This window comes from Oncorhynchus mykiss, chromosome 18, assembly GCF_057628025.1.
Source record: "Oncorhynchus mykiss isolate SJ-2025 chromosome 18, ASM5762802v1, whole genome shotgun sequence".
Lineage (NCBI taxonomy): Eukaryota > Metazoa > Chordata > Actinopteri > Salmoniformes > Salmonidae > Oncorhynchus > Oncorhynchus mykiss.
This window is the reverse complement of record NC_143039.1, coordinates 35398913-35423136: the sequence shown is the minus strand read 5'-3', so window position 1 is coordinate 35423136 and position 24224 is coordinate 35398913. Positions and strand designations below refer to the sequence as shown.

The 24224-nt window shown below is 42.3% G+C and overlaps 1 protein-coding gene across 2 annotated transcripts in view; it reads right to left on the bottom strand.

Annotated features, from left to right (window-relative positions):
* LOC110495947 (alpha-1,6-mannosylglycoprotein 6-beta-N-acetylglucosaminyltransferase A) overlaps positions 1-24224 on the bottom strand; it is a 113649-nt gene that overhangs the window by 3927 nt on the left and 85498 nt on the right. For both annotated transcript variants that reach the window (XM_021571491.3, XM_021571492.3), the window contains 5 exons: positions 7390-7539; positions 3175-3321; positions 2561-2677; positions 1330-1404; positions 32-189 (listed from right to left, as the gene is read on the bottom strand). In XM_021571491.3, the coding sequence (XP_021427166.1) occupies positions 32-189; positions 1330-1404; positions 2561-2677; positions 3175-3321; positions 7390-7539 (647 nt within the window). The remainder of the gene's footprint in view (positions 1-31; positions 190-1329; positions 1405-2560; positions 2678-3174; positions 3322-7389; positions 7540-24224) is intronic.

Below are 24224 nucleotides of genomic sequence, written 5' to 3'. Positions count from 1 at the left end.
GTTAAGGTGTACTATATGTGCACACACTAACCGGGCCAGGTCCTTGTCCTTGTTGAGGTGCTGGAAGAAGGAGGGCTCGCAGATGAGCTGCTCCTCCTGACACACCTTCTTACAGGAGCACCCCGGCTCAGCCAGCTTCACCTGCAGAGCACTGAGGGGAGGCCACATCACCTGGCCATGGCAGAAATCCTAGAGAGAAAAGGAGAGACAGTAAAGGGTGAATGGGGGTGGGGGAGAGAAAGGGAAAGAGAGCGAGAGAGGCAGGGAGGCAGGGAGAGAGAACACTAGAGAGCTTTATAGTAAAGTAATTTCACATTCGTGGAACAGTTCATAAAAAAATGGCAACAGCTCATATCCATCGATAGGACAGACAGCACACTATTGACTGCTTGTTTGTTCACAGTGTGTAAAGTGACATTTCCCCAGGGCTGGCATAGGACCCTTTTGGCAAATGACAAGTGCGCATAGGGACGTCTCTTCGTTCAGACAGGCTCAATCAAATGTATTTTATAAAGCCCTTTTTACATCAGCAGTTCTCACAAAGTGCGGCAGGACAGATGCAGAGGGAGGGAGACACCGAGAGAGCAACGGGCACAGAGCCAAGTGTGTCACGACTCAAACTTTAAAAACGCTGCAAAAAAAGATACAGTCAGAACCCAATCTGTCCACAGTCGATGAAGAGAAAAGCAGCTGCATGCTGTCATCAGCAGCTACAAAGTCAACACCAAGATAAGAAACCTCATAGAAAGATGATATACCCTACAAGACAGAAATATTATATCCAAGGGCATGACAAATAGAGGAGAGGCCAGTTGGGCTCTAACCTGAAACAGGACAGCGGTCCTTTTTTTTCAGTGAAAATGCACTGTAGAATACTTCAGAGGCTCTGATACTTTCTTTCTTTCAATAATGCCAATTTTAGTAAGGCTCAGGCCGTTAAAAGGGAGCCAAGCTGGCCTGTTAACGTATCTGGGCCTGTAATCAAGAAGCGTCTCGGAGTAGGAATACTGATCTAGGATCAGGTCACCCCTCTTATTTATGACGACGTAAAACATCAAACTGATCCTAGCACTCCTACTACTTTGTTTATATGGGCCTTGGCGCCAGTCTGCCGAAGCAAATCAGAGAGGCATAGTTATTTAGCCTTTCCCTGCCTAAACCATGATAGAAAGAAGCAGTGTGTAACAAAACTATGCTGATCTTGTTCCCGATCTGCACTTACTGGAAAGCGTGCCAAAATAAAATGACAGTTGGGGTTGACACAATTGTGTGCAAAGGCTCTGACTGTTGTACCGGAGAATGGAGAGGACAGTTATAGCGAGGTCGTACCTGATTCTCAATGAAAGCGTTGACTCTTTGCAGCATCCCCTCACAGGTGAACTCATAGGGCAGGTAGGGCTCGATCTGAGGATAGAAAACACAGAGTCAGAATAGAGCTGGACATAAGCACTTATACGCTGTAGAATGTTAGTCAGCTTGCTTAGAGTACATGCATGTCTGCTTCAGATGTGCCTATAGTGGGACAGATACTGAAGTGGGTCAGTGAGAAAAGAAAGGGCTGAAGAGAGAGAGAGAGAGCGCAAGTGTGTGTACAGTATGTGAGCGCACGCACGTCAGAACTCTCTAACCCTGACCGAGGCCTTCTAGACGGACACACTCCTGAAATATATATATACACAACCAACTACCTACAAGTAGCGCCAAGGATATCAGCGAGAACTCCACACACTATAGTCATTACATTCTGTAGTCAACAGAGCAAAACTCAATGAGACAAACTACTGAGCTGCATCCTTGTTCCATCGAAACAACTTCAGATAAGGTGCTGTGAAACTCTGTAATTGGTGAATAAACCTTTGTGATTGGTGGAATAACATTCTACGCTCTCGGCCGTAGAGAGAGGAGACAGAGGGTGCATGGTAAATGCCACCCTATTCCCTACATGATGCACTACTTTTGACCAGAACCAGGGACCTGGGTCAAAAGTAGTGCAATATTTTCTCCAGCGAGAAAAATTAAGCTGAGGGCTGTTGGTCTGGACACTATATGAGACACAGAAACCATGAGACTTCTCTAATGAACATACCCATTGTTCGGGCACCCCTGCAGAACAACACGAGGTCAGTGTTCCCAATGGCACCACATTCCCTAATCCTTACATAGCGCACGCACTACTTTTGATCAGAGCCCATAGAGGAGTACACTATATAGGGAATAGGCTGCCATTGGGGACACAGCCACGAGGTCTGCTTGCCCCTGGACTTAAATATGCACGGGACCAGTGAGGGGGGAGAGAGATAGAAAAGCTCTCACTTTGCTATTCTCAATTCATCTCTCTGTGAATTACTCTTATTCTTCTATTCGGGCCCCCTTGGAATTTGTGATCATGCTCTCTGCTTCCCTGACTGGTACAATCGTTTGTGTATCTGAGGCTTTAGGAAATGAGACTGGGAGAGTTTTCATTTCAGACTGTGCTAAAAGAATAGAAAGGAGAGAATGTGAGCAGGGAAACATGTATTATGCTTGTGTGTGTGTGTGTGTGTGTGTGTTTTAAGGGTACCTTCTGACTGAGGATTGAGCGGATGGCTCTCTCCACCTCCGCAGGGTTGTCGATGTTCACCGTCCACACGTGGGGCTGGCCAATATACACCTCAGCATATGGGTGCTGGGAGGTCAACTGCATGGGAACACATTTTTATTGAATTTCTTCAACTGATATAAAAATATTTTTGACAAGATATATAGTGCTATGTTTTATTATTTATTCACGTTTATATTTGAGTCATTTAGCAGGTTTGGCAGATGCTCTTATCCAGAGATGATTGTGCACTATCAATCATCGACCTCAGACAATACTGAAGTCACATTGGCTGAATAAGCTAGTCAGCTAATAAATAGACAGTCCCTTGGCAGGCTAAAAACAGGATCAAACACACGACACAGTAGTTCACTTCAATAGGAGAGCCACATCACAGAAGAAGAACTATCGTGCACACACGCTCAACAAACTAGACCCTATCCTTCAACAAACACCAGACTGACTTATTACGGAGGACCTGTCATGAATAAAAGAAAGGAGAGGTAGCAGCACAGAAGGGAATAGAGGACTAGGTTGTCTCTCTCCCTCACACACACGCGCTTTGACTGGTGTCCCTGGACAGAGTGGCGCCTCACCTCTCTCAGGGTGGGCTTGCCCTTGAAGAAGTCTGTGTTCTTGCTGCTCTTGGGAGGGGTGAACTTGGGGTTGAGGAAGGCACAGCCATTGGCTATGGCCTCTAGGGGGGCGGGGCCTTCGTAGGGGAAGGACAGGCCGACAAACAGCTGTGGAGAAAAAGAGCATTACATTTACATTGACATTTAGCAGATGCTATTGTCCAGAGCAACTTACAATCAATGCATTCAACTAAGTTAAGTAGGAAACAACAACTACATAGCACAGTTATTGCAAGACCCCATCAGCAGAATCAGTGCCAGGATGAAAAAAACTATTGCAGGTGTGAGTTCGAGAAATATTTTCCTCTTCTGAGAAATAAGAGGAGACACCTCTTACTTCCTGGAATTCCCACAGCCGTGTCCGTTTGTTTCCTCTGCACCAGTAACAGCTTTTATTGTTTTTTAACCATCCCTAAGTGTTCTGCTATAAAACTGGGTCGTAAAAGAGGGCTTCTCCTGTCTTGCTTTTGTGTGGTCTGTGTGTGTGTCGGCCCAAGGAGGGGCTAACGAGGAGTTCACACACATGGTAGAATGAAAACGTGCACACACAGAGACAAACAATGACCAGAGGAGGGAGTAAGGGGCGTGGGTGTTGTTAGGGTTGGTCTCTGGATGAGACTCACAGGTTTGAAACCCCTGACCTGTTTTTACTTGGGGAAAAAACACATGCATGCCAGGGATAAAATGTTAATGACTGAATTAGTGAGTGGTGAATATTATTATTTATTTATTTTAAATATAAAAATAAAGAAATAATAATAATAATAATAAATATATATATATATATATAGTAGCAATAAAGATCTGTATTAAAAAAGAGGAATATTGGCATAGCCAGACTCTGTAAATAAGTGGGTTTTATGTACTTAACATTGAAGCCATCTCGTTCACGCACTACTCGGCACTGATACAAGTACAGCAGCTACAGCACTTGTATTACTCGCACTTCTCGTGAAAAAAAACGCTCATCGCACAAATACGGTCCTGTCATTGGAGAGAAGAGGCCATGCCAATCACCCCAACAAAGACTCCACACACACACACAGAGGATAATAGAAAACCCATTGAGCTGGATGACCAAAGCAAATATCTGAGAGGCTCTTCTAACATGCTGGAACCAGAGGTGACTAGCCCGTGAAGCGTGCCACAATAATGTGTTTGTCTGAGGCCCCATTAGTAAAGAGAGAGCCATTGGAGCTGGGGTTGTTATAGCGGAGGGCCGGCGACGGCCACAATGGCTGGTCTGTGAGTCGGCGAGGGCCAGATCCCACCGGGTCAGTGCCGGCCCTGCCTGGGGAGACAGAGGGTCTCTTCAGTTCGGCCCACTGTTGGCAACACTCCTGTACATGGACTCTCCCATACCATTCCTTTCTCTTCAGCCTATACCAATATCATCCTTCTCCTCAGCCACTGTACCGCACTACTCTCCTTAAGAGCTACTGGGTGTGCAGGGTTTTGTTCCAGCCCTGCAGTACCACATCTAATTAATCTAATCATGGTCCAGAGTGAAATCCTTATCATGATTATTTAAAAATCAGGTGTGTTAGTGACGAGCTGGAGAAAAAGCCCGCAGTCCCAGGAGAGTAGCTCCCCGGAACCGGAGTTGGAGAACCCCACTGAACAGCAGTGGGACAGACAGTAGATAGGATTGACTGCAGCTTTCAGCGTTTTGTCAACAGGTGGCAGCAGAGGCTGACTGGTGGTGCTTCCTCCCAGGCAAGACTGCAGCCCAGTGAGCCCACAGGCCTGACAAACAGCTGCTATTTATAGAGCAAACTCCTCTCAGACAGTGTAGTGTAGCATAGCACAGCATAGAATTGCACAGCATACAAAAGCATAGCGTAGCATATGCTAAATGGAAATTGTGAGAAGGATATAGGGGGTGGTGTGAAGTTGAGTGCTTCAGTTATCACTTAGAAACAGGTAGCTAGCGATGTGAAAGGGAAAAGTAGTAAATACCTTCAATGAAATACAGTACTTGAACAACTTCAGAAGAAGAATGTGGTCATATGCCAGTATAAAGAAGGCCGAGACCTAGGAGAGAAAAGCCAGTGATCCAGCACTAAATACTGCAGACTAATGTGTCACATTGGACTGTTATTTCCACAGAAGGGCCCTTTTGCAATAGCATGGATCTGGAGTGAAGTTTCCCCTAATAACAGAATAGATGCTTGCAAGCATGTTACTGTACTGTGCTGTGCACTGGACAAATAAACTCTGATTTGATATTGTTCTAGGGTCAGCTTACCCTCCCTGAATCTTAACCATAACCATTAGTGGGGAAAATGCTAAACTGACCCAAGATCAGAGTGTAGGGGCAACGTCACCCTACTCCAGACCAATGCTTCATCTTGGACTGTTATTTCAATAGAAGGGCCCTTTGGCATAGCATGACAGAGGAGATGAGATGAACCCGTTCGACTGGTCTGAGGGATAGGCTGGCTATGCAAACAACCCATGGTCAAACCTCATACCACACAGGGAAGACGCAAATTGCATGTAGAGCGGGAGGACAATAATTGTAGCCTACTGTACTTCTATCTAGGTACAAAATTCTGTCTCTCAAATCATAAAGAGATAATTAGGACCTTAGATCCAATGAAAGCGGGAACAACATGGGCCCAGTCTTCAATACGGTTGTAAACGCAAGTTAGTGTACGTTTCAGGAGATTTAGTATTTAATTAGAATCCCCATTAGCTACAGCCAAAGCATTAAAATCAAATTGAATGTTATTGGTCACATACACGTGTTTAGCATATGTTAATGTGGGTGTAGCGAAATGCTTGTCTTAGTACCAATGCCATATAATATTATACTAGGGCAGTATAATGCAGTTTCATTGCCAACTCAATACAGTGCCTTCCACCCCTGCCCTGTTTTATACTGTATCTATGTATTCCATGTCGTATTGCCAAAAAATCTCGTGGGAGCAATTAACACAGGCAATCTGTTAGCAGGTAAATGCTTTATTCATAAAGTGGAGCAGGGAGGAAAGCGTGGCTGGAAAACACCTTGCCTCCTTCTTCTTGTTATCCCAACACAATGCTGCTGCTAAACAGGTCTGGATTTATGGTGATTCATTAGCGCTCCCTCCGGGCTTCCAAACACCAGGTTAATGAGAAGATCTTGAAGATCTCCTCCCCTCTCTTTCTCTCCCTCCAAAGATCTCCTCCACTCTCTCTCCCTCCAAAGATCTCCTCCACGCTCTCTCCCTCCAAAGATCTCCTCCACGCTCTCTCCCTCTCCTTCCAAAGATCTCCTCCACTCTCTCTCTCCCTCTGCCTCCAAAGATCTCCTCCACGCTCTCTCCTTCTCCTTACAAAGATCTCCTCCACGCTCTCTCCCTCTCCTTCCAAAGATCTCTGATCACTCTCTTTTTCAAGCCTGAATCTTGCTATAGTTTGATTTCTGGATTTTCCACAGTTTCTCCCGACAGGCTTGCACATAATCACAGCCTCTTTTCAGACTATTTAGGACCGGTATAGCCTGGCCCCAGATCTATTTGAGTGCACCAGCATATGAGTGGGCTATACATAACAAACAGACCAGTTGTGTGGCTTGAAAACAGGCAGTGTGGTTGGAGGTGCTTCAGAAGAAGTGAACCTTGAGCAGTTGCATTGTGTCACGGGCAGTGGCAGGCCTGGGCATGACATGAATGGAGGCCCTGCTGAGGCACTCTGGGTGAGATCACTATGACTAATGAAGTGCTGAGAGATCCTGACACTCGCCTTGACACTTTGAGCAACGTCATTATGGCAGTGACATCATACCATCTACTCACTGCGATGCATAGTGAAGTCACAGGGGGGTGTCGCACTCCCAACAAACAGAGTGTCTGTATGAACGTCTTAGAACACCTATTGTTGATGTTGTGTACATGCTGTTGATTGACAAACCAACTTTCCATTGGGGATAAATAAAGTATTTCTAATCTTATCAAGGAACCAAGGCTTTTTTTAATGAGCAATCACATCACTCTTAGCAATGATTTGGTACCTATGCCCCCGAGTCCTACAGTGTGGCAAGTGTGGTTCCTCTCTCTAGGGCAGGATTCTTCAACTCTGGTGTATGTGTGTTTATTGTATATAAGTGTGTGTGTGTGTGTGTGTGTGTGTGTGTGTGTGTGTTTGCAAGCTCTCACCCGGTGTGTTTGTGTGCATGCGTGTTGCTCTCACCTTGGTCTCCCTGAGGAGGAACTGCAGGTCACGGCCGCTCAGGATGCCGTAGTTTCTCACGTAGCTGGGCAAGTGCACAGTGCTGGTACCGTGCACGGTGGCGTGCACCTCCGTGTAGGTGTGGATGATGTCAAGGTAGGTCTTCTTGTTCTGAAACACACAGTAAGTGGTGGTTACCAGTCAGTAAGACCCTACTACTGTACATTTTGTAGTTCACACTGTGTTTTGTACACAGTACATAACCTGGCCTCATTATAGAGCTCTACGTTGATGTTGAGATTCTCAAAACAGGGTTAAAGGAAACAAAGTATTATATTGTTATTGTATCTGGAACTCTGCCTCTAATCTGCAATGTACTCTTAAAAGTGGATGACACACAGACAACATGAAAACAATATCTGGTAACACTTAACTTAAATGCTGACAGGCAATGCATTATGATGTGGTTATAACGCATTATAAGACTTGCATGGTCCCTTATGTCTTATTACCGTCTCCTTAAAATGATTTGGATTAAATAACAGCCATAACCTATTATGAGGCCTACTATAAGACATCATAAAGGTTCGTACAATCTTATAACAATTGGAAATGACTAGACTATTATAGCTGAGACTAACACAGGAAATTATGTCAGGCAAGGAGCTCATTGCTGATAAGAGATGGCTCCTCGCTGGAGTAAACTGACTCAAAACACTTTCGAGCAAAACAAACGGAGAGAGTACTGTTGGATCAACATGATCTCTCTCACAAACAAAAGGGAGATAAGCAGAGCTCTGCGTCCCAAATGGCACCCTATTCCCTATAAAGTGCACTCCTTTTGACTAGGGCGCATAGGGCTCTGGTCAAAAGTAGCGCACTATGCAGTAGGGAAAAGGGGACACAAAAATACGTTTCAGGGAGAATGACGATGGAAACTAGTATCCACTGAGAGATGAAAGATGACTCATGCCTTCATTTCCGTCTCATTATCAAAACTGTAATCATGGATATTCATTGGGTTGGTGGCAATTTACAGTAAAAAAAACCCACATCAAATGAAATAAGAGATTTGTTCATACGATTTGAGAAATCTTGATTATAACACTTTAGGTAGGTCTAATGCTTGCAACAATTTCCTGAGCTGTCACACCTAAATACTTTGAATGCAGAACACTCCTAAACTAGTCCATAAAATTGGCTAGTACTCATCAGGCATATTTTTCACTGCACTGCTCATAGAAAGAAAAATGCAATTAGTGAAGGATAGGATTCAGGCGACAGCAGACAGTGGGAGGGGATAACCAGTTTGATCAAGCATCGATTGCGACATCCTCCCCGGACAAACCCCTAATGGTAGGCTGCGGCGGGGCTGCCGTTTAAACTGAAGCAAGGAACAAGAGACTGGAACAGCTGCTTTCCTCTCACCCACGCACGTACATCCTTCCAAGCAGCCCCCAGGTGTGCTCAGGTAGTGGCAAACTGCGCTGGCACCACACATTAGCAAGTCATTTCCAACCCGACAGGATCTGATCATTTAACAAAAAAATCAGTTTAGAATACGTCTGGGCCAGATCTTGCCCTGCAAGTCAGCAATTTTTTTTGACTTATCTGGCAGTAAACATGCATTTTTGGTTGTAGGCCCTTCTAATATAATTTACTTGTGGTGTACAGTTTAATATTTTAAACTAAAGGCAGGTTTATAGCCTGTTTGACCAGGAAGCCTACAATTCAAATAGGCTACGGAAGGATGGAGTCTCCTGCATTCCCACTTCCTTTCCAACAATTGCGATTTAAGAGAACATGGTGGCCTACCGTCCGGAGAGTTAATTAAAGATTCTTAATTGAAGAGAGAAGTTCTCCTGATGTTTCTTATACCATGCCTTACACAAATCAATACATTGGCAGCCTTTCAACATAAGGCTACAATATTTTCTGTCTATAGGCATAGGCTATCAGTGTACCACACAAGCACACACACGCTCACAACATGAGCAGATTAACTTGGTCAAAATGTTTCTTTATTAAAAGACTAATCAGAAAGAATGTGTCGGTAACTCTTCATTATAGTCTAACCTATTTTGAGCGAAAGCGCTGAAGCTAGGGTACGCTGACAAATAGCTTATCACTCGAGTCAATTAATATTAGTTAGCAAACTTAAAGAAAAGAAAATAACAAAATAGCCAACTAAATAGGAGAGCCCACATTTTTTAAATGTTTATCGCTCAGGTCTTAAAAATATGGGTAACCCCTTTTTCCTCTGTATCCATAATGTGCATAAATGAGGTTTTTACTCCCTGTACTCACTTTCATTCAGCTTCACATCAGCAAAAAACAACTCCATATTTCAGAAACTCACTCCATATAGCCTTTGGGGCGGCAGGTAGCCTAGTGGTGTTGGGCCAGTAACCGAAAGGTTGCTTGCTCGAATCCCCGAGCTGACAAGGTAAAAATCGGTTGTTCTGCCCCTGAGCAAGGCAGTTAACCCACTGTTCCCCAGGTGCCGCAGACGTAGATACCGATTAAGGTAGCACCCCGCAGCCTTGATTCAGAGGGGTTGGGTTAAGCGCGGAAGACACATTTTAGTTGAAGGCATTCAACCCTTTCCCTATAAGGCTAATCACTATTTTCCACTGCGTCCTTCTCCTCTCCCACAACAGTAGCCTATTTTTCCCGCAGTGGCTCGTTTTCATGAAGCAAAAATGCAGTTGACACCAAATTATATTCTGACATATTTGGATTGATGAAAGGGGACCCACTAACAATCATTAAAGATAATAAACCTTAAATGTATGAAATGTGCATTTGTTGTTTAGGAACTAAACTCTTCAAATATAATTTAGGATCTGGTCAGTATTTCACATATTTTCACACAGGGATCTGAGGTTGAACTACAACATTCTGGATCCAGGGTCGGATCAAGGGTAATCGGGTCGGGTAGATCCGTGAAGACCTCTAGCACAGAGTAGTAGCTATGTCTCCAGCATCGTTTGACCTTCTAAGTCCAACACAAAACAATATTATAAACAGTTAACAACTCAATAACTTAGACAACGTTCCCCCCAAAAATTCGACCTTCTATGAAAATCCATATTCTAAACATTCCAAAAACAAATCAACCTGCCTACAAGCTAATTCTTTCTGTGCAAAGCAGGCTGATACAGAATGTCTCCAGCGCACACAGCATCCTTTGTTAGCTTTAGGAACAGGAAGGAGAACAGTGGAGTGACTACAGTACATCAGGCTCTCCTTTGAGTGTGTCTTACACAGGCCAGTCGCCCGGCCCCTAGGGATGCCCTATCAGATGCCTCCTGGCAGCCCGTTGTAATGGGAGCCTTAGAGTCTGAGTCCCAAATGGCACCCTATTCCCTATATAGTGCACTACTTTTGACCAAAACTCAATAGGCCTTGGTCAACAGTAGTGCACTATAAAGGGAACAGGTTGCCGTTTGGTTCTCAGACTTAGAGAGAGCAGAGATCCAGGCAGGGATGTGTGGAGGTGGCTACCTGTAATTAGATGGTGAAATGTCTACTCTCTAATATGTGTACCCCAGAGAGCTGGGGCTTGGGTGGAGGGTTAGAGGAAGGTTACGGTAGAAGAGTGGAGAGTAGGAAGGAGTGGATTGTGTACACACACACACACGTGCATATGTACGTACACACACTAGAATGGCAAAAGTATGGAAATGATGATGATGATGATATATGATTACAACAGTGAATCCCACAATGTTACCGCAGTGCAGACTGATTGTTCATTCTCAGTGCCATGCCTAAGGGGGTGAGGGCTGTTTAGGCCAGTAGTATGCCTACAGGCTAGGGCTCAGCTGTTTGTAGTCTAGCCCAATTATTTTCAAAGACATTTCGAATTAAGTATTTTGGATATTTTTGTATTTGAAGTAAGTCGTATTGGAATGCATTTGGAAATACACTTTGAAAGTATTGGCATATATTTGTCTGTGCATTTTTAAATACAAATATTTAAATACTCCATGAATTTGAACCCAGGTCTGTTTGGTCATAGGGGTATTTGAAGTAACGTATTTGGAAACAAGTATTTCAAAATAGTTTAAAATAGTAGGCTATATATAGGAAATCATTTAAAAAATAATAATTTGGCCACATTTGAAAAATACTCAAATACACAGACAATAAGTATTTCAAATACAAATACACATGTACTTGAACCGGAGCGGAACTTTCTCTAGGGACGAGGGGTCATGTCCGCAGGTCTGCTGTCGGTATGTGAGGACTGGAATGAGGTGTTTGCGATAGCAACACTATAGCTTACACTCGCTTAACTGGTTTGGTTTATTAATGACTGGAGGGTCACTCATACCTTCTGTGCTGTTTTTCTGAGAAATCCAGTCAGTTGAAACATGTAAAGCGTTGGTTGAGGATGGTCATCACAAAAAAGGCATTCGCTATGTATACGTGAAGATATCATACAGCTAGGCCTATTTTCTCAAGATGGATACGGTTTTTGACACATCTTCATTTTTGATTAGCGTAACTATTTTCTTAGGACAAATGTTTGTGATAAATGTGTGTGCATGCTTTCTAGTTGGTCTTGATCTATAGTCTTGGATGGATTCAGTTATTTTTTGTCAATGATCTACACAAAATACTCTATATAGTCAAAGATGAAGAAAAATAAAACATTGCTATATCTTGATAAAATAAGTATTTACCCCCATGAGCCAATGCATGTTAGAAACACCTTTAGTCTTTTGGGGTACGTGTCTAAGACTGTGGATTGTGCAACATTTGCCCATTATTTTTTAATCAAAATTCTTCAAGCTCTATCAAGTTGGTTGTCTTGCCATATATTTTCAAGCAGATTTAAGTCAAAACTGTAAAATCGGCCACTCAGGATCATTCACTAGAAAAAACTGAAAAGCAAAGGAGGGGAGGAAAGGAGGAAAGAAAAGGGAGATATCATAGGAGGAAAGGGATCAAGGAAAGAAAATGAGGAAAGGGATCTAAGAAAGGAGGAAAGGACAGTCATCTCGTGCATAGACTGAGGGCGTCCTAATATGGACACTATAGCCACATTTGTGGATTGTACAACATAAAACCAGTAGAAAGAGAGTCTGAAAATTCTGTAAAGAACAAATACAGATCCACAAGCAAATTTGAACGTGTAATTGCACATCCAATAGTTGTAAATTGTCCTGCTGAAAGGTGAATTAATCTCCCAGTGTCTGGAGTTTGCCTGTGCTTAGCTCCATTCAGTTTATTTTAATCATTACAACCATACCCATAACGATGATGCAGCCACCACTATGCTGGAAAATATGTAATGTGTTGTATTGTATTTGCCCCAAACAAAACACTTTATATTCAGGATAAAAAGTGATTTGCTTGCCACATTTTTTTACAGTACTACTTTAGTGCCTTGTTGCAAACAGGATGTATGTTTTGGAATATTTGTATTCCATACATGCTTCCTTCTTTTACTATGCCAATTAGGGTAGTATTGTGGAGTAACTACAATGTTGTTGATCCATCCTCAGTTTTCTCCCATCACAGCCATTAAACTCTATAAATGTTTTAAAGTCACCATTGGCGTAATGGTGAAATCCCTGAGTAGTTTCCTTCCTCTCCGGTAACTGAGTTAGGAAGGACACCCGTATCTTTGTAGTGACTGAGTGCCTTGACACACCCTCCAATTGCCAAGAGTGTGCAAAACTGTCATCCAGGCAAAGGGTGGCTACTTTGAAGAATCTAAAATATATCACTTTTTTGGTAACTCCATTATTCTATATGTGTTAGTTTTGATGTCTTTACTATTATTCTACAAACGTAGAAAACAGTAAAAATAAAGAAAAACCCTTGAATGAGTAGGTGTGTCCAAACTTCTGACTGGTACTGTATATTTACCAAATTAAGAGTCTAATCTCACTCCATAAAAGGTTCTTAAAGAACATTATTCCAGTTCAGTGTGTTTCTGGAATGAGGACACGCTGGTTTATTGTAAGTAACTCATACCTTCTGTGTTGTTCAGAAAAATCCTCTCAGTGTGTGTGTTTGTGTGAGAGTGTCTACGCTAGTGTGCAAATGCGAGTATGTGTGTGCGCGCAAGCACTTGTGTGCCTCCCACCTGTAAATGAAAACTGAGGGACATTGACCCGAGGACCAAGATAATGAAGACAACATGATGTCAGGCTGACTTTGGTGAGGAAGCTGATTCACTGCCTTCCTTAGCTTTTATGGGGAGTAGTATTAGGGAAATAATCAAACCAGTACATCAGCTTGGGGCAGATGATCAAAACGAGAGAGGATAGGCTTTTATTACATTGTAAATCACCTGGAAAAGTATGTGTGTGTGAATGTGTTCTGGAGTTGGGTTAAATGCGGAAGACACATTTCAGTTGAATGCATTCAGTTGTAGAACTGACTAGGTATCCCTCTTTCCCTTTCTGAGGTTTTGTATTGTTTGACAAGACTGCGTTAGCCCATTGAGCTAAGCCGAAGAGGCCCTCGTGTTATGCAGGGCTCACCAGCATGTGTTGCGATACTGGAGCAGATTATTCTGGCAGTGGAGAGAACCTACCAAGTGTGAATACAACCCATGTACTCTCACAGGGGCAATATGACCTTACGCTAAATCATTTGTAATGGGTTATGAGCTTCATTGAATCCAATTAAAATAGAACCGCAAAGGAGCACTTCTTTGGTTTATAGTTCATCCATGAGTTGCTCTTTGATCATGGGATGAAATACTATAGAACAAAAATTTGTTGATGCTGGATAGTAAACAATGTAAAATATTTGATTGGAAGTTTGTTTGCACAAAGGCTTTTCCGGCATTGTTCACTATCCAGCATTTTTTTGTTCTATAAAATAGAACTGCATTCAGTTGTAGAGAATCACGGCCCTTGGAATCTCCAGATACCGTATCTTGGTACGTTTGTAAGTCTGTTCCTGATTCATCAGTCGTGTGTTCTTTTTATTTAACTAGGCAAGTCAGTTAAGAAGGAATTCTTGTTTTACAACGACGGCCTACATCGGCCAAACCCGGACGACGCTGGGCCAATTGTGCGCCGCCCTATGGGACTCCCAATCACGACCGGTGGTGATACAGCCTGGATGTAGCCTATATTTCAGTGAGTTTTTCTGTACAGCTAGAAGAATATGTGTGGGTTTGTTTGTAAGCCTGAGTATTTGTACGTGTGCGAGTGCTCACGCTAGTGTATGCGCCCTAGCGTGTCTGTGAGTGGCTCAGTGAGGAAAAACATGTCAGGGTTACATTGATGGATCTTTGTGCACTGGGAGGACTGTGGGCGCTGTCTGTCAGCCAACATTAGCATTTCAAACACCAGTGTCATCCTCCCCTGATCTAAGGCCAGGGGGACCGGTGTTTCTTTTTTATATCTCTCCCTCCCTCTCTCTCTGTCTAACTTTCTCTCTCCATCTCCATGTTCACACCCTCCCGCCGTCTCTCCTTCCCTAACTCTCCATCTTTCTCTCTTCCTCTCTTTTTCTCACCCACCCTCTCGCTGTCTATATTCTCACCGCACTTTCTATTCTGAATAAAAATATAAACGCAACATGTAAAGTATTGGTCGCATGATTCATGAGCTGAAATAAAAGATCACAGAAATGTTCCATATGCACAAAGCATATTTCTCTCAAATTTTGTGCACAAAATTGTTTCAAACTGTTAATGAGTATTTCTCATTTGCCAAATTAATCCATCCATCTGACAGGTGTGGCACGTCGTTTTAGAGAATCCGCAGACCACGTGTAATCACGCCAGCCCAGGACCTCCAAAACTCACACAGCCTCAACCACCTAATCTCACAACAACAAGACTCAAACAACTGCTGTATCAGAGTGCGCAGAGCCGCAACCAACAGTCACCCTTCATTCTGCCTCGGTGAGTGTGCTCGGCTCAAGCCGGGTTGCCGTGGCAACGGCTCCTTGTGAGGCCTGCTTTTTGGCTGCTCGGTTATCACCTTCCCTCTCCCACTTCAAACATGTCTGTGACTGTTCGAGATGACTTGGTAGATTCAACCAGTTTGCATTGCAGCTCTTGGACACTGTTGGTGGGGTTGTTTAGGGCTATTAACCTGAGGGTTGCTGGTTCACATCCCATGGCTGACCTGGACAATGTAAAGGGAGTGAGCCAGCAGCCAAATGCATCAGTATTCCACGTGCTACCTACTGCCATTGTGCACTTGAGGAGTAAGATATTTAAGTGATAATGCCAGAGAAGCCAGTGTTGAGGATATATTGGCACGAGTGTTGTTGGACCCAAGTTAAAGTCGAGGTCCGGTTAACCGTGCCAATATATTTAAAACAAATTCATTAAAAATGAAAAGCTGAAATGTTTTGAGTCAATAAGTATTCAACCCTTTGTTATGGCAAGCCTAAATAAGTTCAGGCATAAACATTTGCTTAACAAGTCACATAATAAGTTGCATGGACTCACTGTGTGCAATAATAGTGTTTAACATGGTTTTTGAATGACTACCTCCTCTCTGTACCCCACACATACAAACACAGATTCAACCACAAAGACCAGGGCTGTTTTCCAATGCCTCACAAAGGGCACCTGTTGGTAGATACGTAAAAAAAAATAGCAGACATTGAATCCCTTTCAGCATGATGAAGATATTAATTACACTTTGGATGGTGTATTAATATACCCAGTCACTACAAAGATACAGGCCTCCTTTAAAACAGTAACAGAGTTTAATGGCTGTGATAGGAGAAAAGTGATGTTGAGCCATCCTCAGTTTAGCTACTACACAATACTAACTTAACAGAGTGAAAAAAGTAAGTCTATACATTTCAAAACATGCATCCTGTTGGCAACAAGGCACTAAAGTAATACTGCAAAGAATGTGGCAAAGCAATTCACTTTTTGTCCTGAATACAAAGTGTTAACTTCGGTGCAAATTCAATACAACACATTACGGAGTACCACTCTCCATATTTTCAAGCATAGTGGTGGCTATATCATGTTATGGGCATGCTTGTAATTGTTAAGCACTTGGGTGGGGTGGTTTTCAGGATAAAAAATAAACGGAATTGAGCTAAGCACAGGTAAAATCCTAAAAGAAATCCTGGTTCAGTCTGCTTTCTAGCAGACACTGGGAGATTAATTCACTTTTCAGCAGGACAATTTCATTTCGTTTGACCTATTGACATTTCTTTGTATATATATCCATAAAATTATGCCGATTCATGATTTCATGAAGCGGTATGTCTTGTCCTTTCACGGTAATTCTCAATGGGACAGTGGAGATTGAATTTCAATATTGAAACCATGTTGCAAAGGTCGGAGACAGACAGCAAGGTTTATACAAATATCTGCTGTTGAAAACCAAAGGCTAGTCGAAAAGGAAGGGGAGATGATGTCAAGATGTTTTTTTTTACAGTAGAGATCAAATTTATAAATTCTCTGGTTGGGCTGATGAGACAGTGGATTGGTCAGTGAGATGGAACAGTAAATAGGCATTTCAACATCATAGCCTTGGCAGGAGTTAACTTGTGGAATAGACACCGGCTAGAATACGGTTTTAACCAATTAGCATTGACGATTAGAACCACCCCGTTGTATAATGTAGTACACCCCCCCCGTCTCAAATGACACCTACAGCTGAAGTCGGAAGTTTACATACACTTAGGTTGGAATCATTAAAACCCATTTTTCAACCACTCCACCAATTTCTTGTTAACAAACTATGGTTTTGGCAAGTCGGTTAGGACATCTACTTTGTGTATGACACAAGTCATTCTTTCAAAAATTGTTTACAGACAGATTATTTCACTTATAATTCACTGTATCACAATTCCAGTGGGTCAGAAGTTTACGTACACTAAGTTGACTGTGCCTTTAAACAGCTTGGAAAATTCCAGAAAATTATGTCATGGCTTTAGAAGCTTCTGATAGGCTAATTGACATCGTTTGAGAATCAATTGGAGGTGTACCTGTGGATGTATTTCAAGGCCTACCTTCAAACTCAGTGCCTCTTTGCTTGACATTATGGGAAAATCAAAATAAATCAGCCAAGCCCTCAGAAAAAACATTGTAGACCTCCACGAGTCTGGTTCATCCTTGGAAGCAATTTACAAATGCCTGAAGGTACCACATTCATCTGTACAAACAATAGCACTGTCAATAACCTTTTTTTCCTGTAGCAAATGTAGTACATTTCTCAGCGTAAGGAATCAGTGATATTTAATAAAAAGTTGGTGCTGTCTCATATCCATATCTCTCTGCTCTCGTTGTCTCTGTCTCTCTCTTTCTCGCTCTATTGTCGCGCCTGTCCTTCCCCTTATGTTTGCAGTTTCGGTGGTAGTGTTCTGCTCAGTCACAATGTTTACAGGGATCCTTACACTCCCGGGCGAGATGTCCTGTCTTATCGCAATTGAAACACTTTCTATCGTCTGACCCTGTCCATTTTTTCCCTTGTCTCTTGGGTCTCTTCCCCTTTAAAGCCTCCTTTATGTTTATCTACAATTACCACAATAGTTACTATTAGATACTCTGCTCCTTTCTGTTCTTTTCCTCTTCTGAGTCTGGTTGTGGACGCCTGACCTTTTTCTCTCTGTTCTTGCCTTTGTCCCCTGTCCTTATTCTTTCTACAGTCTCTGTGATTGTGGCCCACCTTATCGCAGCGCATGCATGGTTCCTCACACTCCTTGGCCAATGTCCTGGCTTGCTACAGTTGTAACATTTAGGTCCCTCTCTGTCTTCTCTCTTCAAAGTTCTTTGTCTTTTCTCACCTCCACCCTTCTCGGCTATCTCTCCTAGAGTGGCCATTAGATACTCTTGGCTAGTTACTTCTTCTTTCTTAGTTACTTCCTTTTCCTTTGCTCCCTCAGTTCTCTTTTTAGCTTCAGCTAGCCGCACCCTGGCTGTGTCTAATCCTTCTACCTGCTGTTTTCCCTCATTATCCCTGCAATTCTTATGCATTTGTATGATCATGGCTTCTAACTGATCTGTGTCTAAACATTCAGTGAACCCGTACCCCTTTCTCCATTTTGGGCCATAATATACATTTCAACACTAAAATAGATATTTTCTATTTAAACTTTCTCTACATTAGATTATATGGACGGTATACCCGATACAAATCAATACTGTTAGTTTTAAGAATCAACCCTTTCCCACTATTTTGACTAATGCACTAGAGGAATTTAATTCAGTCCATTAAAGTACATTTTAAGCACTTTTTTAATTTAATTGTTTTTATTTTTTCAGTCATCCTGCCAAAATGTCTAACTGAACCATGGCAGCAATCTTTTGCAGCTTTGGGCACAATTTAGTGATCTTGTATGTATTTGTATATGTACAATCCTGTAGGATTGGCTTTAGAAATACAATGACACACACACTTTTTTTACTTTGGTATTTTGAACTTTTTCGTTTTTAAACTTAACTTCTCTAGGGTAGGGGGCAGCATTGGGAATTTTGGATGAAAAGCATGCCCAAATTAAACTGCCTAGAATATGCATATAATTAGTACATTTGGATAAAAAACCACTCTGAAGTTTCTAAAACCGTTTGAATGATGTCTGTGAGTATAACATAACTCATATGGCAGGCAAAAACCTGAGAAGAAATCCAACCAGGAAGTGGGAAATCTGAGGTTTGTATTTTTTCAACTCTTGGCCTATCGAAAACACAGTGTCTATGGGGTCATATTGCACTTCCTAAAGCTTCCACTAGATGTCAACAGTCTTTAGAACTTTGTTTGATGCTTCTACTGTGAAGTGGGGGCAAATGAGAGGGGAATGAGTTCCATTGCAATTCTACAGACAACGGAATTCTCCGGTTGGAACATTATTGAAGATTTATGTTAAACATCCTAAAGATTGATTCTATACTTCGTTTGACATGTTTCTACGGACTGTAACGGAACTTTTTGGACTTTTCTTCTGTACTTTCCGCTGGACTTGCATGAGTTTGGATTATGTACTGAAAGCGCGAACAACAGGTATTTGGACATAAAAGATCATCAAAGGTAAGTGAATATTTATAATGCTATTTCTGACTTCTGTTGACTACACAACATGGCGGATATCTGTATGGCTTGTTTTGGTCTCTGAGTGCCGTACTCAGATTATTGCATGGTGTGCTTTTTCCGTAAAAGTTTAAAAAAAAATCTGACACAGCGGTTGCATTAAGGAGAAGTGGATCTAAAATTCCATGCATAACAGTTGTATCTTTTATCAATGTTTATTATGAGTATTTCTGTAAATTGATGTGGCTCTCTGCAAAATCAACAGATGTTTTGGAACTACTGAACATAACGCGCCAATGTAAACTCTGATTTTTGGATATAAATATAAACTTTACCGAACAAAACATACATGTATTGTGTAACATGAAGTTCTATGAATGTCATCTGATGAAGATCATCAAAGGTTAATGATTCATTTGATCTATATTTCTGCTTTTTGTGACTCCTCTCTTTGGCTGGAAAAATGGCTGTGTTTTTCTGTGACTTGGCTCTGACCTAACAATCTTTTGGTTTACTTTAGTCGTAAAGCCTTTTTGAAATTGTACACTGTGGCTGGATTTACAACAAGTGTATCTTTAAAATGGTGTAAAATACAGTGGGGCAAAAAAGTATTTAGTCAGCCACCAATTGTGCAAGTACTCCCACTTAAAAAGATGAGAGGCCTGTAATTTTCATCATAGGTACACTTCCACTATGACAGACAAAATGAGAAAAAAAAAAAAAATTCCAGAAAATCACATTGTAGGATTTTTAATGAATTTATTTGCAAATTATGGTGGAAAATAAGTATTTGGTCACCTACAAACAAGCAAGATTTCTGGCTCTCTTTTTAAGTGGGAGAACTTGCACAATTGGTGGCTGACTAAATGCTTTTTTGCCCCACTGAACATGTATGTTTGCGGAATTTTAATTATGGGATTTGAATTTGGCACCCTGCATGTTCATTGGCTGTTGACGAGGTGGAACGCTACCGTCCCATGTACCCTAGAGAGGTTAACCCCAAAACTAATGAATAAAGATTACTGACCTTATCCTTGCAGCTGAGATTCAAATTTTGGTTGGATCTCGTCACCGTTTCTGTCGTGTACCAGTTCGCCATCGGCCTGTAAATAACCCTCAGAATGGGGCCAGGTCTTTAATCTACAGATCTCTGATCTGCCCGTGCACGGTTTTCGGCACTCCCATGGGACGACAGAAACAGGTATTGAGATCCGGCTCGAAGGACCAAGTTGTCAAGAGAATTAGACAGTCTTATAATTCTAATACATTTCACACCGTTAAATACGTTTCAGGGTGGAATTCTTTAGTCATTACTTTAAACATATACATTCCTTTATCAAGTATGCAAGTATAAACACCATGGGACCACGCAGCCATCATACTGCTCAGGAAGGTGACGCGATCTGTCTCCTGGAGATGAACCTACTTTGGTGTGAAAAGTGCAAATCAATCCCAGAACAACAGCAAAGGACCTTGTGATGATGCTGGAGGAAACAGGTACAAAAGTATCTATATCCACAGTAAAACGAGTCCCATATCGACATAACCTAAAAGGCCGCTCAGCAAGGAAGAAGCCACTGCTCCAAGACCGCCATTAAAAAGCCAGACTACGGTTTTCAACTGCACATGGGGACAAAGATCGTACTTTTTGGAGAAATGTCCTCTGGTCTGATGAAACAAAAATAGAACTGTTTGGCCATAATGACCATCGTTACGTTTGTAGGAAAAAGGGGGAGGCTTAAAAGCTGAAGAACACCATACCAACCTTGAAGCACAGGGTGGCAGAATCATGTGTGTGGGTGCTTTGCTGCAGAAGGGTCTGGTGCACTTCACAAAATAGATGGCATCATGAGGTAGGAGAATTATGTGGATATATTGAAGCAACATCTCAAGATATCAGTAAGGAAGTTAAAGCTTGGCCGCAAATGGGTCTTCCAAATGGATAATGACCCCAAGCATACTTCCAAAATTGTGGCAAAATGGCTTGAGGAAAACAAAGTAAAGGTATTGGAGTGGCCATCACAAAGCCCTGACCTCAACCCTATAGAAAATTTGTGGGCAGAACTGAAAGTGTGTGCGAGCAAGGAGGCCTACAAACCTGACTCAGTTACACCAGCTCTGTAAGGAGGAATTCACCCAAGCTTGTGGAAGGCTACCCGAAAAATTTGACCCAAGTTAAACAATTTAAAGGCAATGCTACCAAATAATAATTGAGTGTATGTAAACTTCTGACCAACTGGGAATGTGATGAAATAAATAAAAGATCCTAACTGACCTAAAACAGGTAATTTTTACTAGGATTAAATGTCAGGAATTGTGAAACTGAGTTTAAATGTATTTGTCTAAGATAAACTTCAGACTTCAACTGTATGTTCATAGGGAAAAGTAGGACTGAAGGTTGATGTTATGGAAATGGCACCTTGATAACTCCAATGCAGGAACTTAACAGCCTACCTTTACTTCATCTTCCATTGCAGTTAACTACTACCAAATCATACCAGACCTTTTTTTAAATTCATTAACTCAAATCAAAACCATTGTGTAGCCTAAGTAATAAATTATACATTTTGCTCTAATTGAGATTTAATACTTCGGCAACACATTTACTAGCACGAGAGCAGCGATACGCATGGAGGCACTCCAGACAGCAAGAATAGTGGATTATTCTCATTAGAGTTTGCCGGTGAAATGATCTGAAAGTTGTGCTTGAGTATGTAGACCACACAGTAACGGCAGACAGATGCCTCCTCTGCTGTGCCTAATTACATTTAAAGCCACTCATAAAGCCGATAAATCTCTCCTATATGGATACAGCAATTACCGTCCATTCTGTACCCGTTATAAATCAGACCTCCGCACACAATTGCTGCACAACAAATGGCACCCTATTCCCTACATAGCGCACTACTTTGGACCAGGGTGCCATTTGGGACGCAAACGGCTCCATTCACACACCTGCAGAGAGGGGAAGAGAGAAGCTAGCGGTGCACTTCAGCATACTGATGAGAGACAGGGAATATTCCCCTTAGTGAAGAGCTTCTGGGTTCTGTGTGACATTACATGGGAAAAACAAATGACCATCAGAGACAAAGCGATTGGAGGCAATGATGTTTGTTTGGTCCCTGAATGTTGTTAAAGTCGCAAAGGTACTTGGTACTAGATGTCTCACTACACAGGATCTCTGACCTCTTATTTTTGTACGCCCACCCCTCATCATGTTCTAGCCTTGTAGGGAGCAGTAAATACCACAATCCCAAGATATGAGGGAGTTGAAAGGCTGTTTCCTGGTTTCCTTGATGAAAAGCAAATAGCCGATCAGGTCTCGTGACATCACAGTAGTCCCTCACAAGGCACTGCAGCCAGCCCCCGCAGATTCAGGGAGGGAAAGTGCGAGGGAGGCCTTTTCTTCTCATGTTCATTCATTACCAGACTCCTCTGAAATGGCTGTTTAATTAAAAACTGAGGCAATGAACACGACGGGGTGTCTGATTAGCTGCTAATGTTTTTCAAGGAGAAGTGATGGGAGTTTGGCACTCTGCCCTTTAAGAGAGACTAAATGGCCTACTGTGCTGTGCCGCATGCGGGTTTGAGAGGGTGTGTGGCAAGCCGCACTACATGGTTAATATAGGCCTGTTGTGTTAGACATAAGTGTTGTGTGTGGATGCTGGTTCTGCAAGACATGGTCATTTCTTTGTGTGGTCACAGACCTGAGTTCAAATAGCATTTGTTGTTGAATGACCTGGCGCAATGGCACCAATCGAATAGTCCCAAAAGTGCAAACCCTGCGCATCTGGTACACCAGGCTCAATCTAATACACCTTTGAGAGAAAATAAATACTATTTGAACCCAGGTCCCTTAACCGGGATGACCAGGTTGGGTTGTGGGTGGCATGACTGGTATCTCACAACTCTCATCTGCAGACTATGTGTCAGCTGATTATGATAAAAGCTAGGCGTTGTTCGCCACAGATCTGAAATGACCTCTGCTTTTTTGTTTGTAGAATCTGCTTCCGCCTGAGTTCCGCTGGTTGCGTCCAAAATGGCACCCTATTCCCTTTATAGTGCAGTACTTTTGGCCAGGGCCCATTTGGGATGCACACCCTGTGTGTTAGACCTCCGAAAGATGGCTGGCTTAAAATGTTCCAACCGGCTTCTTTACAATGTTTGTCATCATCGCAGCCCTTATCAAATCTCACCAAGACATACAGAGTAGGCAGTAATCCAACAATGTGTAATGTGCCAACGAGCGAATCGCACGCAAAACGCTTGTGGCTGGTGTAGCTACAATCTCTAAACCCTTTATGTCTTAGATGAAATAATCCCTGCGACAATGCCTCTGCACAACAGAGTCTGAGTTGGAATATATTATAACTAATCAGTGAGTAGAGCTGAAATCAACTATTTATCAACATAATAATAATAAACTCAGGAATATGGTTTCTAAAGGAATACTACTAGTCTCCATTAAATCTCCCAAAAAACTTTGCCCAAGGTTTTCAAAGTGTTCCAGTGAAATTCTTTCAAGAGTTAAGGAACTGGGTTGCAATAGATTCCATATACCGGGTCCCAAGAATTTATGGTGTAGCGTCTCTGGTGCTTTCATCTTGAAAGGCATTCTGTACAAAGCAAGGCTCAGTGGACACTGTCACTTCAGTCACTACAGTCTCCTTAAAAGCATCCACAGTGTTGTCTATTTCCCTGTGATCAAGGGATGGGACCAGTTTCCTATTGAACTCAACTGAGCAGCACTTCCTTCTCTTTGAGCTCTATTCTAGTAGTGTTGATGTCTGGGAACTAGATCACGTATAATTTGTTGTTCTAAACAAGGAGAGTCTCCAGTTGGTGACATGATATTCAAAATTCCAACTGAAGAAC